The sequence below is a fragment of the Petromyzon marinus genome, chromosome 21, assembly GCF_048934315.1.
Source record: "Petromyzon marinus isolate PM22_M1 ecotype Great Lakes invasive population chromosome 21, UKy_Petmar_22M1.pri1.0, whole genome shotgun sequence".
Taxonomy (NCBI): domain Eukaryota; kingdom Metazoa; phylum Chordata; class Hyperoartia; order Petromyzontiformes; family Petromyzontidae; genus Petromyzon; species Petromyzon marinus.
In genome coordinates, this window is record NC_133687.1 from 4866142 (window position 1) to 4883166 (window position 17025).

At 55.0% G+C, this 17025-nt stretch overlaps 2 protein-coding genes across 3 annotated transcripts; one reads left to right on the forward strand and one right to left on the reverse strand.

Annotated features, from left to right (window-relative positions):
- Window positions 1-449: 449 nt before the first annotated feature.
- DNAAF2 (dynein axonemal assembly factor 2) lies at window positions 450-10926 on the reverse strand. Of its 2 annotated transcripts, none has more exons than XM_032958107.2 (6): window positions 10257-10926; window positions 8586-8683; window positions 6428-6972; window positions 5310-5392; window positions 4922-5093; window positions 450-3425 (listed from the first exon to the last, which is right to left on the reverse strand). In XM_032958107.2, exons 1-6 carry the CDS (start codon window positions 10412-10414, stop codon window positions 1311-1313), a joined length of 3171 nt encoding a protein of 1056 aa, XP_032813998.1. In that variant the 5' UTR covers window positions 10415-10926; the 3' UTR covers window positions 450-1310. The 2 variants fall into 2 exon arrangements, with proteins under 2 accessions (XP_032813998.1, XP_032813997.1); XM_032958106.2 differs by having other exon boundaries at window positions 6416-6972.
- A 283-nt stretch (window positions 10927-11209) lies between these two features.
- On the forward strand, window positions 11210-16935 carry LOC116944487 (transcriptional adapter 2-beta-like). Its single transcript, XM_032958128.2, has 3 exons — window positions 11210-11459; window positions 13228-13595; window positions 14054-16935. Exons 1-3 carry the CDS (start codon window positions 11261-11263, stop codon window positions 15230-15232), a joined length of 1746 nt encoding a protein of 581 aa, XP_032814019.1. The 5' UTR covers window positions 11210-11260; the 3' UTR covers window positions 15233-16935.
- The last annotated feature ends 90 nt before the right edge of the window (window positions 16936-17025 follow it).

A 17025-nucleotide genomic window follows, 5' to 3' on the forward strand; every position in this document is an offset into this window, starting at 1 on the left:
GTCCTGATCAAACTACCCTAACCCTAAGATCTAAATGCCACCCCAAAAAAAACTTATAGCTGCGTTGAACAAAAATGTTTTTACGTTCCGGTAATATGAATCATTTTGTATCACAGGGACTCCTCTACTTAGGAACATTCGACTTATGAACCTTCAGAGATACGAACAAACCTGTCCGTATGTCCAATTGCCTGTTCTGACCGAGAGTCGCAAGTTCAACCGCCGCGCAACCGATGGCGGTGGTGGCATCTACAGCTGCAGAACGTGAAAAAACCAGTAGCATCTGCATCGCCAGATTATTCAACTTTTAAAGCTATTAGTGTACATGCCCTATAGGATGTTTGGAATGGACAAGAGTCAAGTTGTTGAACTTCAGAATAAATCGACTTACGATGATCGACTTACAATCATTGGAAAGATGTTCTAAATCAAACCAAACATCAAACTAATTTTCAATGGTACAGTATATTTATTCAAGTAGTGGTATTCCAAACTTTCACAGCAGCTTATTTGCCTTCACACCAACATTACGTAAACTCCCCCCCCCCCCCCCACCGTGCCGGTCCAGTACATCATTTTATGCTAATTCCTTTGTCAAGGCGTTTTTTGTTTCCTCCCACACAGCTTAAAGGACGCGACCTGGGCTTGGCTGTCTTCACTCTAACGCTGTCCTCTGGACAGTCCAGTCCCTTCACCTGATGAAGGCCACTTGTGTTGTGGCCGAAACGTCGTGATTTTTTGTCATTTTATTTTTACCTACGTGACTTTACCGAATAGAACCAAAGAGTATGGACCTCTGGAACGCAACTCGTTCGTAAGTAGAGGAGTCCCTGTACTGGTATTTAGAGACACGTGAATGCGTTTTGTCACCAGGGGTGGGGAGCTGGGTGACCCGCGGAAATGTCTGCATTAGGCTGAGCGGTCCACGGGCCAAATAAAGTTTGCGTAACACTGCTGTACAATATTTGGCTGCTATAAATTCCCACGCAATTATAAGCCACTTCGTGGAGCTATCATTTGTGGGCCTCACCTGGTAAGATAAAAATAGTATAAATAGAAAAGCCCCACTGAGTCTCAAGACCTGGAAGGAGGGTGGCGGGCACCATACAGCTCCTGCTGCGTGATCCCAATTGAGTGATGTGCAGGTGATATTTCAGCATTGGATTGTGATTTTATTTTTACCAATGTTAGTTCCACTTGTGTGTGGGGGGGGGGGGGTTATCTATGGGAGAAAACTGGAGAGCCCGGAATAAACCCATGCAGAAGAGGGGAAGAACACACAAACTCCACGCAGGGTTGTGCTGGCCCGCTCAGTCCAGCTCAAACAGCAGGTCGTTCTGGAATTGGATTGGACAGCGAGTCACATGGTCGCCGGGGTCGCTGCTCAGTATCTCTAACCCATGGGTACCAACGTCACCCCCTCGCTCATCTGGTGGAGTCCGCGGTTGTTGATCTGGTTGAGTGAGGAGTTGTTTTGGTTGAGTGCCCGGTTGTCCATCTGGTTGAGTGTCTAGTTCTCCTTGAGTGTCTGGTTGTTTTGATTGAGTATCCGGGTATTCTGGATTAGTGTCTGGGTGTTCTGATTTTGTGTCTGGTAGTTGTTCATCTGGTTGAGTGTCTGGTGGTTGCTCATCTGGCTTAGCATCTGCTTGTTCTAGTTGAGTGTCCGTTTGTTTTTCTGATTGCTCATGCGGCTGAGTGTCCAATTGTTGTTCATCTGGTGCAGTGTCCAGTTGCTCTGGTTGAGTATCTAGTTGTTTTGCTTGAGTGTCGGATTGTTGTCCATCTGCTTCAGTGTCCGGGTGTTGTTCATCTGCGTCAGTGTCCGGGTGTTGTCCGTCTGCTTCAGTGTCCGGTTGTTGCCCATCTGCTTCAGTGTCCAGTTGTTGTCTGTCTGTTTCAGTGTCCGGTTGTTGTTCATCCGCTTTAGTGTCCGGTTGTTGTCTGTCTGTTTCAGTGTCCGGTTGTTGTTCATCTGCGTCAGTATCCGGTTGTTGTTCATCTTCTTCAGTGTCCGGTTGTTGTCCGTCTGCTTGAGTGTCCGGTTGTTGTCCGTCTGCTTGAGTGTCCGGTTGTTGTCTGTCTGTTTCAGTGTCCGGTTGTTGTTCGTCTGCTTCAGTGTCCGGTTGTTGTCTGTCTGTTTCAGTGTCCGGTTGTTGTTCATCTGTTTCAGCGTCCGGTTGTTGTCTGTCTGTTTCAGTGTCCGGTTGTTGTTCGTCTGCTTGAGTGTCCGGTTGTTGTCTGTCTGTTTCAGTGTCCGGTTGTTGTTCATCTTCTTCAGTGTCCGGTTGTTGTTCATCTGCGTCAGTATCCGGTTGTTGTTCATCTTCTTCAGTGTCCGGTTGTTGTCCGTCTGCTTGAGTGTCCGGTTGTTGTCCGTCTGCTTGAGTGTCCGGTTGTTGTCTGTCTGTTTCAGTGTCCGGTTGTTGTTCGTCTGCTTCAGTGTCCGGTTGTTGTCTGTCTGTTTCAGTGTCCGGTTGTTGTTCATCTGTTTCAGCGTCCGGTTGTTGTCTGTCTGTTTCAGTGTCCGGTTGTTGTTCGTCTGCTTGAGTGTCCGGTTGTTGTCTGTCTGTTTCAGTGTCCGGTTGTTGTTCGTCTGCTTCAGTGTCCGGTTGTTGTCTGTCTGTTTCAGTGTCCGGTTGTTGTTCATCTGTTTCAGTGTCCGGTTGTTGTTCATCTGCGTCAGTGTCCGGTTGTTGTCCGTCTGCTTGAGTGTCCGGTTGTTGTTCATCTGCTTCAGTGTCCGGTTGTTGTTCATCTGCTTCAGTGGCCGGTTGTTGTTCATCTGCTTCAGTGTCCGGTTGTTGTTTGTCTGCTTCAGTGTCCGGTTGTTGTTCGTCTGCTTCAGTGTCCGGTTGTTGTTTGTCTGCTTCAGTGTCCGGTTGTTGTCCGTCTGCTTTAGTGTCCGGTTGTTGTTCATCTGCGTCAGTGTCCGGTTGTTGTTCATCTGCTTTAGTGTCCGGTTGTTGTTCATCTGCTTTAGTGTCCGGTTGTTGTTCATCTGCGTCAGTGTCTGGTTGTTGTCCGTCTGACCGACTGCCCTGTGCGCCCGCCTGCCCCACCTCCCGCGCGGGCGGCGCGCCACGCCGCCCGCGCCGCCCGGCCGACGGGGCGTTTTTCCTGGCGAGCGTTTCCACGGTGATGGTCAGGGTGGCGCTGTCGCGGTTGAGCTCGGCGTGCCCACCGCCGGCCACGACCGGCAGCGGCAGCGGCACGATCAGGTGTGCGCACGGCCGGTGCTCTTGCTGCCGAGGGCGTTCTCCGGCGGCGTGCGACAGCGTGAGCTCCATGGCCGCGTGGCCGACCTCGAGACGCACGGCGCCGGGCTGCGCCAGGCAGCGGGCGCACGCCCCGGCCAGGTCGATGCGCACCACGAGCTCGTGCGGGGCAGCTCCGCACCGCGGGGCGGCATCCACCGCGAAGTCCTGCACGCGCCACCCACACCGCCGCCAGACGCGCACGCAAAGGTCACCCGCGTAGCCCACGCGGGCTGTTGGGGCAAAGGTACTGCTGGCGAGCAACACCTACAAAGGTACTGTTGGCGAGCAACACCTACAAAGGTACTGTTAGCGAGCAACGCCTACAAAGGTACTGTTAGCGAGCAACACCTACAAAGGTACTGTTAGCGAGCAACACCTACAAAGGTACTGCTGGCAAGCAACACCTACAAAGGTACTGTTAGCGAGCAACACCTACAAAGGTACTGTTAGCGAGCAACACCTACAAAGGTACTGTTAGCGAGCAACACCTACAAAGGTACTGTTAGCGAGCAACGCCTACAAAGGTACTGTTAGCGAGCAACACCTACAAAGGTACTGCTGGCGAGCAACACCTACAAAGGTACTGTTGGCGAGCAACACCTACAAAGGTACTGTTAGCGAGCAACACCTACAAAGGTACTGTTAGCGAGCAACACCTACAAAGGTACTGCTGGCGAGCAACACCTACAAAGGTACTGTTAGCGAGCAACACCTACAAAGGTACTGTTAGCGAGCAACACCTACAAAGGTACTGCTGGCGAGCAACGCCTACAAAGGTACTGTTAGCGAGCAACGCCTACAAAGGTACTGTTAGCGAGCAACACCTACAAAGGTACTGTTAGCGAGCAACACCTACAAAGGTACTGCTGGCGAGCAACACCTACAAAGGTACTGTTAGCGAGCAACACCTACAAAGGTACTGTTAGCGAGCAACACCTACAAAGGTACTGCTGGCGAGCAACGCCTACAAAGGTACTGTTAGCGAGCAACGCCTACAAAGGTACTGTTAGCGAGCAACACCTACAAAGGTACTGTTGGGCGAGCAACACCTACAAAGGTACTGTTGGCGAGCAACACCTACAAAGGTACTGTTGGCGAGCAACACCTACAAAGGTACTGTTAGCGAGCAACACCTACAAAGGTACTGTTAGCGAGCAACACCTACAAAGGTACTGTTAGCGAGCAACACCTACAAAGGTACTGTTAGCGAGCAACGCCTACAAAGGTACTGTTAGCGAGCAACACCTACAAAGGTACTGTTAGCGAGCAACACCTACAAAGGTACTGTTAGCGAGCAACACCTACAAAGGTACTGTTAGCGAGCAACACCTACAAAGGTACTGTTAGCGAGCAACGCCTACAAAGGCGGGCGTGGAGCACCCGCGATGGTGGTGCGTGTCTAGCACCACCCCCGGCCGCCTTTGTCTCCCCAAGTGCTGATGTTCAATACTCGGCAGCAGGCAGCCGTTTTAAGTCCGAGTCGACCTTTGTGGAGGCGCGGGATCAGTTGAGATATCGGTGGCCGACGTAGGCCGTGAACTGGAATTGAACTCGCGTCACCGGGTTCGTAGTACAGGACGCTGACAACTGTACCACGGCACACACGCAGACGCCATATACACCCCCACGTACACACGGACCCACACCCCTTACGCACGCACCTGCATGTCGGAGTACGTTCTGTGCGTCACGGTGTACTGCAGCCCCCCTGCAGCTTTCCCACAATCCTTTGCGGCGGGCTGCCCCTGCGTAACGGTAGGGGACTCGCTGGCACACGTACTCGAGCCCGGGACTCCGCCTCCCGCTCCACCACCTCCACCTCCGTCGCGCCTCCTGGGTGGAAAACAAAGCTCTCCGTTGCGTTCGCTGTCTCCGCGCCCCTCCGACGCCGTCCCCGTCGTTTCAAGGTGACAGCAGCAGGGAGTACAGCTCTGACTACTCCACTTACCACCTATGTCCGAGATTCGAACACGCCACCGATGTGCCACCGATGTGCCACCGATGTGCCACCGATGTGCCACCGATGTGCCACCGCGTCACTACCCATACCTGTTGCGGTTGCCGTGAATCTTGGTTGCGGTTGCGCCGGTGGTGGTGGTGGTGGTGGTGGCGCCTGAGTATGGGTACGGCATCTGTAGGAGAGAGGTCAGCAGGGGCGGGCGGGGGGGGGGGGGTGTGACCCCTACTCTCAGGGTCTTTTACCACCAAAGACGCGAGACTTGATGACGACGCTTGGGTTTTGATGGCGTTAACGGAGCCGGCAGAGAGATGAACGAACCGTCACCACGCTCGTTGCTTTCATCGTGGGCTGCTCCTCACTCGCCGTGGGTCGCTCACTCGGCGCCCCGAACACGGCTTCTTGGAAAGTAATCCGATTACTTTGAGAAGCAAATGAAACGGACGCATTCTACGCCTCCACCCACATCCTACGCAGGTCATCAACCACGGATCTGGGTCATATTTGTGTCGTGGAACCCTCCACCGCCCGACACGGCCAAACAAATGATATGTTGACGTGTACAAACTTTTAGCGCCTTGTCCAGTTATGATCGTTTCAGCTCACTGAGCGGTGAGTCCGAGAACAATTCTTCCCGCGGCCAAATTGAGCAAAATAGATACGCGGCGTTTCAATGAAACTGCGCCAAGCAGCTTCAGGTCAAAAGACGTGGATCCTGGGTCGTTATTCTGACTCTCGCGCTCTTTACTCTTTGGTTCTATTCGGTAAAGTCACGTAGGTAAAAAATAAAAAAACAAAAATCACGACGTTTCGGCCACAACACAAGTGGCCTTCATCAGGTGAAGGGACAAACTGTCCAGCGGACAGCGTTGGAGTGAAGAAAGCCAAGCGCAGGTCGCCTCCTTTTAAGCTGAGGGGGTAAACAGAAAACGCCTTGACAAAGGAAATGAGCATAAAACACACCACTAACAACGCTTGGAATTAGCACAAGATGATAATACACCACCCTGGAAGTTTGGAATGCCACCACCGCGAATCTGATTGCTACACCTGGTTCAGAAAGAAGACACGAGGAGGGAGTGAGGAGTGGAGGGAGTGGGTGGAGGAGGAGAAGTCGTGGGGGGGGGGGGGGGGAAGAGAAGGAACAGGAGAAGAGAGAGGAGAGCAGGAGGACTGGAGTGCGCACACAGACGATGACCTTGGACAGCACCTCGAGTCCCGGCGGGAAGGGAAAGCCGCCGTCTGTCGCCGCCGCCGCCCCCTCTCCAGCTCCGGCCCTTGGTTTTCGCAGCACGGGGGAGCGCAGCGGTGGCGTTCCCTTGTACGTCGCCTTGATGCGCCGCACCGCGCCGGTCCTCGCCGCGCCGGTCCTCGCCGCGCCGCCGCCGCGGTTGTGCCGGCTCACGAAGCGCACCCCGAGCGCGTCCTCCACGGCGGCGGCCGCGGTGTCGTCCAGCAGCGCGCGCAGCCGCGGGTCGGGGCCCGCGGCGAGGGCGGCGGCGTCGCGGTGGAAGGCCACGTCGTGCACGGCGCACGGCGCGCCGCGCCCGTCCACGTCGCGCCGCGCCGGCGGCAGCACCGCGTGCGGCAGCCGCCACGTGACGCCGCCGGGCCGGGCCGGCGAGTGTTCCGAGGAGGGGGGCTCCAGCCCGGTGTCCACCCAGCACACGTTGACGAAGGCCTTGATGGTGGCGGCGGTGCTGGTGCCGCCGCTCTCGTCACCGTGGCTCCCTCCTGATGCTGCTGCACCGTCCCCTGTGAAGGATAGCAAGAGCACAGCACAATCACGAACTGCGAGTGAGCTCCCGGGTTGGAGTGAAAATTTCGGCCGCGCGGTCGCTCGCGAATTTGCTGATGTTGAATTCCCCTGAGGAGTCTCCAGCCACCTCCACCGCCGGTGAGGAAGAGCAGCCGTGCTGGTCAGAATCCGATCGATACATTTGATCACGCGTGTAAATAATCATGATATTTGTGTGACCGTAACGACGTCGTCGGGTGGTGGAGGGTGAATGACACGAGGATGTTGCCATGAAGCTCAACCACCACGGGGCCTCACCCAAAAACAGCCGCATCTCAAGACCACATTTATTTAACTTAGTTAATAGCGGTAGTCATCGAGTCACTATGTAAGTCTTTGAGGCTATGGGTCTCTATAGGAGTATGTGTCTCTAAGCAAGCAGATATATTATGTGTGTAACTATGGGTTGCTATGTGAGTACTGTACAGTATTGGAGTCTCTGTGAATCTTTGAGTCTCTCTGTGATTATATATGGATCTCTGTGTGAGTCTATGGGTCTCGGTATGAGTCTATAGGTCTCTGCGAGTTTATGGGTCTCAGTGTATGGGTCTCTCCCCCAGGGTCTGGAATGCTATTGCCAATAAACTGCAACTTGAATCGCTACCAATGAGATCTTCTCTCAAAACTGCTCTAGAGGAGTTGTACACCCCTAGCTGCCACTGCTATTCATTGGCGTAAAATAAAATAAAATGTTTCGCTCCGGATGACGCTGCAAAGTATTATCTGTATTTTGATTTAGCATGCTGATCTTAAAGGTGCATTGAAAAATTTGATACTTCGACTGATGCTTCTGTTGTTGTGGAGTAACTCATGCAGCCAGCTATGGCTCTAGGATTTGGTGTTACATGTTATTTATGTAGTTTATTATAAAAATTCGGTCACAGTCCCTATGATCACTGTTACGTTGCAATTATGGCTTTATTTTTTGGTGATTTCGAAAACGTCTTTTGGTTTGGACGTTTGTTTTGTTGTAGTACGGAGTTAGACTGATTGCCTTAATCTAAGTTTTCTTATGGTTGTTGTTGTTGTTTGACTTGCATCCCACTGGGATTTTTTGCACACAGCGTTGGTGTACGGTGCTTTTTTCAGGAATATTTTGCTGTTTTTTTTTCATGGATTTTCTGTTTGCACAGTCACACAAAGTCACTTTAAGATGTTTTCTTGTTCGTGTTTTTGTTGTTTTGTTTGTTGTGGTTGAACCCGATTCAAGAGCCAAATGGCTCACAGGGCTATACCAAAATAAAGAAACTGAAAACTGAAACTCTCTGTAAGTATGGGTCTCTCTGTGAGTCAATGGGTCTCGGTGTGAGTCTGTGGGTCTCAGTGTGAGTCTGTGGGTCTCGGTGTGAGTCTATAGGTCTCTGCGAGCCTATGGGTCCCGGTGTGAGTCTGTGGGTCTCGGTGTGAGTCTGTGGGTCTCGGTGTGAGTCTGTGGGTCTCGGTGTGAGTCTGTGGGTCTCGGTGTGAGTCTATAGGTCTCTGCGAGTCTGTGGGTCTCGGTGTGAGTCTGTGGGTCTTGGTGTGAGTACCCGGGTGCGTGTGGGGGGGCCCGGTGGGTTGTGGGGGGCACCTCGTATGAAGCCCTTGAGGACGTAGCCTGGAGAGATGTGCAGGAAGGTGACGTCCATCCCCCTCTCCCTCTCCAGCTCGGCCATCTCCTGCTCGTAGCTTCACAGAGACATCGCACGCAGCCCACGCGCACAATGTTACAACACACCACGTGACACCACGCGCCTCACACACCGTGAGTACACACCACGTGGCACCACGAGCCGCACACACCGTGAGTACACACCGCGTGTACACACAACGTGTACACACCGTGAGTACACACCGTGAGTACACACCACGTGTACACACCGTGAGTATACATCGTGAGTACACACCACGTGTACACACCGTGAGTATACATCGTGAGTACACACCACGTGTACACATCGTGAGTACACACCACGTGAGTGCACACCACGTGTGTGCACACCACGAGCTGCATACACCGTGAGTACACACCGCATGTACACACCACATGTATACACCGTGAGTACACACCATGAGTACACACCACGTGTGTACACACCGTGAGTACACACCACGTGTACACATACCGTGAGTACACACCACGTGTACACACCGTGAGTACACACCACGTGAGTACACACCGTGAGTACACACCACGTGAGTACACACCGTGTACACACACCACGTGAGTACACACACCGTGAGTACACACCGTGAGTACACACCACGTGAGTACACACAGTGTACACACACCGTGAGTACACACACCGTGAGTACACACACCGTGAGTACACACCACGTGAGTACACACACCGTGTACGAGTACACACCACGTGTGTACACACCGTGAGTACACACCGTGAGTACACACCACGTGTACTCACACCACGTGAGTACACACCACGTGTGTACACACCGTGAGTACACACACCGTGAGTACACACCACATGTACACACCGTGAGTACACACCGTGAGTCACACCACGTGAGTACACACCGTGTGTACACACCACGTGTACGAGTACACGAGTACACACCGTGAGTACACACCACGTGTGTACACACACCGTGTACGAGTACACGAGTACACACCGGTCCCGCGCGTGCTTGTTGGGAGGCTGATAACGATGATGTTGGATATGTCGACGATGATGAAGATGACGATGTGGATGATGAGTGTTGACGATGTGGATGATGAGTGTTGACGACGGTGATTATGATGAGTGTTGACGATGTTGACGTTGATAACGACGATGACGATGATGTTGACGGTGACGATGATGATGATGTTGACGATGATGATGTTGACGATGGTGACGTTGATGATGTTGACGATGATGATGATGTTGACGGTGACGATGATGATGTTGACGATGATGATGATGTTGACGATGGTGACGTTGATGATGATGTTGACGATGATGATGTTGACGGTGACGATGACGACGATGATGATGTTGACGATGATGTTGACGATGTTGACGATGATGATGTTGAAGATGGTGACGATGATGTTGACGATGATGATGATGTTGACGATGTTGACGATGATAATGTTGACGGTGACGATGATGACGATGATGATGTTGACGGTGACGATGATGATGTTGACGATGATGATGATGTTGACGGTGACGATGATGATGATGTTGACGGTGAGGATGATGATGTTGACGATGGTGACGATGATGATGACGATGTTGACGGTGAGGAGGGTTCTGACCGGGCACGCGCTGCCGGCTCCTGCAGCTCACGGGCGTGCTCCATGAGGAGGTCGCGGAAGGCCTCGTCCTGCATGGCGCGGCCTAGGCGCGCGGCCTCCTCCTCCGTGACCCCCCCCAGCGCCTCCACGCCGGCCCACGGGCCCACCGCGGCCCCCATGCGCCTCAGGTCTCGGCTCTCGGGGTCCCACAGTTCGAGCTTGGTCCCCTGAAGCTCCCCCGGGCTCTCTAAGCGTCACCTGATCCTGTCTGAGGGATCGAAGGGGATACCTCTTCCAGGTATATGGGGGGGTAGGGGGGTAGGGGGGGCGGTGGTGTGGTTCCTTAGTTTTTCTGATCCCACCTTGGAAGTTCTATCGGTCTCTGGGGGGTCCTCTTGGTCCCTGTTCCCGTGACGGGGTCTCTGGGGGTTCCTCTTGGTCCCTGTTCCCGTGACGAGGGTCTCTGGGGGTTCCTCTTGGTCCCTGTTCCCGTGACGAGGGTCTCTGGGGGTCCCTCTTGGTCCCTGTTTCCGTGACGAGGGTCTCTGGAGGTTCCTCTCGGTCCCTGTTCCCGTGACGGGGTCTCTCTCTGGGTCCCGTCTCGTGGTCCCCTCACCCCACGCCGCGCGTTCCGTTGCCCCGGTAACCAAGAGGCGTCGTGACGCCGTCACCAGGTGGCGGTGCAGAGCTCACAAAGCCGTCAGCCCCCCCCCGCCATCCCCCGTGCCCCCCCCCGTCAGCTCCCGTGCCCCCCCCCGTCAGCCCCAGTGCCCCCCCCCGCTATCCCCCGTGCCCCCCCCGTCAGCCCCTGTGCCGCCCCCCGCCATCCCCTGTGCCCCCCCCCCCCGCCATCCCCCGTGCCCCCCCCCGCCATCCCCCGTGCCCCCCCCCGCCATCCCCCGTGCCCCCCCCCCGTCAGCCCCTGTGCCCCCCCCGTCAGCCCCCGTGCCCCCCCTGTGCCCCCGCCCCCCTCCCCCAGGGTTCCGGGATTCGGTGCAGCCCGGAAGTGGCGCGGCCGCGCTAAGATGGCGGACGCGATGGCGCCCAAGCGCAAGTACTGCGTGAACTGCCTGGCGGACGCGACCGCGGTGCGCGTCCGCTGCGCCGACTGCCCCGACATCGAGCTCTGCCTCGAGTGCTTCGCGTCCGGGGCCGAGCTGGGCACGCACCGCCGCGGTCACGCCTTCAGGCTGGAGGACGCGGGCACTTTCCCGCTTTTTGACGGTGAGGCCTGCTCGCGCCGCGTCCTCTCCCCCCACCCCCCCCGCCTTGCCTGAGCGGGTCGGCCGCCTGTTTGGCGAGGGGACCCGGCCCGGTGGGAGGGTGGGGAGAGTAGCCCAGCGCTGATAACTCCTTGAAGCGGAGAGCCGTCAAAAAATAACCGAGGCAAGTCGCTAGGTGTCGCTGAAGACCTTTCTGGTGTCGTAATAACAGGTCCCTGCAGGGTGGGCTGGTAGGAACATTGGAATTTTGCGCAATTTTATTTTTACACCCCAACAGCACGAGATTTCACTTCGTTAAAGTATTGAAAGGGGACGGACGGACGGACACATTCATCTATTGCAGGCTGGTACACTCAGTTTATTACAACTTCGTTCCTACCAGTATCAGACTTGGATATATGTCACTTAAACATAGTTCGGTCATCTTCTTTGGTTCTTTCGGTAAAGTCACGTAGAATGAGAATAAAATAATAAATTGATAAAATAAAACAACACAATAAAATTCTCATGACGTTTCGGCCACAACACAAGCTTGTCTTCTCACGAAATTCTCACGACGTTTCGGCCACAACACAAGCGCTTGTGTTGTGGCCGAAACGTCGTGCAAATTTTATTGTGTTATTTTATTTGATCAATTTATTATTTTATTCTCATTCTACGTGACTTTACCGAAGGAACCAAAGAAGATGAATCCTTGCAGTCACGAAAGCTTTAAATCGAAATATAGTTCAGTCCTGTACGCTGGTATAGAAGAAGATGCCAAGAATCCTGTCACTGGACAATTCACGAGCTAATTCTAAGTTTCACCCATGCAGGCCTCAGAAGGGTTCTGTCAATAAAAAAATTGCGGCCCGGGGTGTTGATATTGCTGCTACGTTGCACACAGTAAACTCGTACAAGGATTTTTGGCGTGTATTTGGAATCACATGATGAGTCTGCGTGCGGTGTTGTGTTGAGCGGGGCCCCAAAGTTTACACGGAGCGGCATTTAAATTTTTTACCAGGTAAGGCCCACTGAGCTATTTTTCAGAACCGATCTGGCCACAAATGATTGCCCAATGAAGTGGCTTATCAAGTGGAAATGTATAGCAGCCAAATACTCCAAAGGCATGTTTCTAAGATGTTGAGGGAAACAAACCAGAGGACCCGAAGAAAAATCCACGCGATCACGTGGGGAACATGCACACTCCAAATACACAGCAGGTTTGAGGGTCGGGATCGAACCCACGACATCTTTTACACCAGGCGAGATAGTTAACGTCTCGCCACCTCGGCGCCCTTGTTTGAATTACTCACTGGGATTACAGCAGTAAGCACAATTCGGCACCACCCTCCTGAAATAGTCTTGGGACTCGGTGAGGTCTTCCAGGATAAACAAGCACATGATAAAACACAAGCCTTATTGCTGATGAGATCAATATCTAAGCTGGACTTGAAAACCAATAGGCTGGTGGATTGAAACATTTGTATTTACACGTGGAGACGATGGGGTTTTGCGCATATTTTATTAAACCTGGTTTCCTGTCAAGACACAATGTAATGTTATTGAACACAGCGAACTGATGTAGGGATCCATAACACACACACGTGGAAACGCTCCTAAATCTTTCGTGTCCTCTCGTCCGATAAAAGTCGCGAGATTGGTTTCCCTTGACAGCCATTTGTCACTGCATCATCAGCTGTGGTCTATCCACTGCTGGATCAAGGCCTGTCCAAGCCGCCGCCTCTCACGATCTCCTATTGCCCCCCCCCCCCACTCCGTGTGCTTAGACCCCGGTGCCCCGGGGCCCCGCGCCCCCCCCTGGTCGTGCCTAGAGGAGCAGCAGCTGCTGGAGGCCGTGGAGCAGCACGGGCTGGGCAACTGGGCCGACGTGGGGGCCCACGTCAACGCCGCCTGGTGCTCCGCGATGGGGGGCCCCGCCGGCACGGGCGGGGGAGGGGGGCCCGGCCCCGGCGTGGGCGGCGGAGGAGGCAGCGGGGGAGGGGGGGCCCCGACGGGGGCCACGTCAGGCGGAGGGCCCGGCGCCCGCTCGTCCGCGGACGTGGCGCGCCACTTCATGGCGGCCTACGTGTACGGCAGCGTGGGGAGGGCTTGCGTGCCGGAGGTCATCCCCAACCGTGTGACCGACCACACTGCGGTGGGTGGAGCCACGGCGGCACCGCCTCACGCAGGGAACCTTAGACTCACACAGGGACCCATAGACTCACATAGGGACCTATAGACATACACAGGTACCCATAGACTCACGCAGAGACCCATAGACTCACACAGAGACCCATAGACTCACACAGAGACCCATAGACTCACACAGAGACCCATAGACTCACACAGAGACCCATAGACTCACGCAGGGACCCATAGACTCACACAGGGACCCATAGACTCACATAGGGACCTACAGACATACACAGGTACCCATAGACTCACGCAGAGACCCATAGACTCACGCAGGGACCCATAGACTCACGCAGGGACCCATAGACTCACGCAGGGACCCATAGACTCACATAGGGACCGACAGACACACAGGGACCCATAGACACACACAGGGACAACGACAATGACGACGATGTCTCCTTGTGCGTGTCCCTGCAGCCTGAGCCCCCTGTGGACCGTGGGGGTGGTGGCTCGAGCTCCCCTCCGCCGCCACCGGTGCCCCCCATCTCCGCGGAGGAGCAGCAGACGCTGGGGTACATGCCGCTGCGCGACGACTTTGAGATGGAGTTCCTCCCGCACGCCGAGACGCCCGTGTCGGAGCTGCCCTCCTTTGAGCCCGACGAGGTGGCGCTCGTCACGGAGGCGGCCCGCTCCTCCTCATCCTCGTCGTCAGCAGCAGCCCTCGATCACCACGACGGCGCACAGCTGCTGGAGCTGGAGCTGAAGATGGCGGTGGTGTGTGCCTACGTACGCGCGCTGCACCAGCGCGAACTGCGCAAGGCGGCAGCGCGCGAGTACGGCCTAGTGCAGGCCTTCTTCGGGCGGCCGTGCGCGCTGCAGGCCGCCTACGCCGCCACCTCCGCGCAGGGCGCCGGCGCCAGCCCTACCACGGCGGCCTCGAGCGGCGGGACCCAAGCGGCGGCGGCGGCGGCGTCTCAGCCGCAGGAGCCGCCAGCCAAGCGCAAGATGGCCAAGGAGGAGAAGGAGCTGCTGCACAAGCTGCGGCCGCTGTGCCGCCTCGTGCCGGCGCGGGAGTTTGTGGAGCTGCTGGAGGGCGCCCGGCGCGAGCGCTGCCTGCGGGAGCGCGTGCGCGAGCTGCAGCGTGCGCGTGCCCGCAGCGGGGTGCGCCGACTCGACGACTTTGCGGCGCTGCGCCGGAACAAGCGCCGCTTCGGACAGGCGCAGCAGCAGCAGCAGCAGCAGCAGGGAGCCGGGTCGGGCGCCGGCGGGCACAATGGGCGCGAGCGAGCGGACGCGGCGGCGACCGACACGGAGGCGGAGGACGCTTGCGGTTACGCCAGAGCGCTGTCGGAACGCGAGTCAGCGCTGTGCTCCTCTATGAACCTGTCGCCGGCGCGGTATGTCACCGCCAAGACCATCGCCCTGCTGCAGAGCTCCACGCACAGGCACGCGCGCAGGCTGCAGCAGCAGGCGCAGCAGCAGGTGTTGGGTCAGCAGCAGCAGCAGCAGGGCAAGGGCCGCTCGCAGGGAGCAGTGCCACTGGGACAAGGAGCGTTGCCGATGCTGCTGGAGAAAGCCGTGAGGAAGAAACTCATGGGATTCCTCGGCCGCAGTGGCTGGGTCGGAGGAGGGGCGGGGGGCAGGGAGGTGCTGTAAGTGGGGCACGAGGGGTTGGGGGGGGCGTGAGAAGAGAGTGGACACGACTCCCTCGCTCACACAGGGATGAAGACGCGGAGCGAGGACGTGAGATGGACTCATTTTAAACAATTCTGTCCCAAATTCCTTGCCCTCCCCTACCCCCTACCCAGTGTCCCCCCGCATCTCCGCATCCCCGTGCCTCAACGTCTCAGCTGTGGCGGTCGCCGCGTTCAGGCCACTCGAGGCCTCCTGCCGAGTTCTGTTCAACGCGAGTCTCCGAATCTTCCCGCTGGAGCCCTCCGCTAGACCCAGAGCGATTTACCGAGCGCCGCAGAGAAACATCTGCTCTCGCGCGGCACACGTGCGTGAGAGAGGAGACCCATCTCTCATTCATAATTCTTGCTTCTCAGTAACTCACCATGGAAGTCACAGCACTGGTGGCACAGCAGGATAGGTGAGTGTCATTAGAAATCAGTTATGGGAAAGGGTATCTGTTATTAGAAATCAGTGTGGTACTGGCAAACTGGTATTAACCGATTACTGTGACGCAGTTACCACTTTCGCAAAAACTGTTAGCTACCCTCGCTACCCATGGATTTCGCCTTGCGGCCACTTTGCAAATCACAAATTACTCTTGAGGCATGTCATCTACTTACACATTTGTAATTGTTAACTATATTACACACACCCCATCATCCCTCCCTCGGGGGGCAAAAAAATGAGCACCGCTTTGCGTGCATCATAGGAATGTCGAATTTCTGCACGTCGTCCGTTTTGCAAAATTGGCGTTGTGTAATGGCGAGTATCATTTTGCTCGTTAACGTTTTGTTGAAACGGTTAATTTCCTGCCAGAATATTTATTTAAATATCGAACTCCCCCGTTTCATACACACTGTACATAGATACCCGTGACCCTTCAACCACGACAACCGTTCGCAGTGAGAGAGCTTGACGATTATCACAAGAGGTCAAAGTTTATTTTTTACCCGTAACCAAATCTCGACTTCTTAATCACGAGCAACCCTGTTGTGGCCTTAAATATATATCATAGGTGACGTTCCAGGGAAACGACACTTGATCATAGCACACCGATAAGAGAGAGCTGGGAGCCTGCACTACGTCCACTACAGGGCCCTGACGCAAGTGACCGTCCCCTACTGGTGACGGGGTTTTGATTGGCAACGTCCAGGTCATCTTCCCCGGCCACCCTCTCGTCCTCTCTCCGCCACGGCTATTTGATTGTGCATCGCTTGTGACCTTTGCTCGATTTTGTTTTTAAAGCAGGTGGGGGGGGAGAACGGGCAGCTGGCTTTATGTTATTACCGTGCGCGCAAGTACACAGGCTTCTGGGGTAAGTGCTCTTAGCGAGGAGCACTGGGCAAAGGCATGCGCGGTGCGGCACATACGAGGAGTGGGGGTGGTGTGACCAGCACCATGCCCGGGTCTGCCACGTGTCTCCTCGGAAATGTTTACTACACACCACACTCGGGTACTACTTTCAAGGCTGAGCCGACCTCGGGGGTAGATTGGTTCTGATGTCACAGGTATTGAACTCTCGCCACCTTGTTTGGGAGTGCGGTGCGCTAACCACTGCGCCGTTCCCCGCTGCTTATACAAAGATCTACACACGTGCACACTTAAACGCAGAGAAATAACGATATGTAAAATAAGAGGTTTTTGTACAGTTAATAAGAATAAAGGATGATTTAGATGTTTCAGCAGACTGTTCTTCTTGGTTAGATATTGTTGAGTGTTCAATGTCAACACACTGACACAATATTCAACTGCAATTCCACCACAGCGCTTGTGCC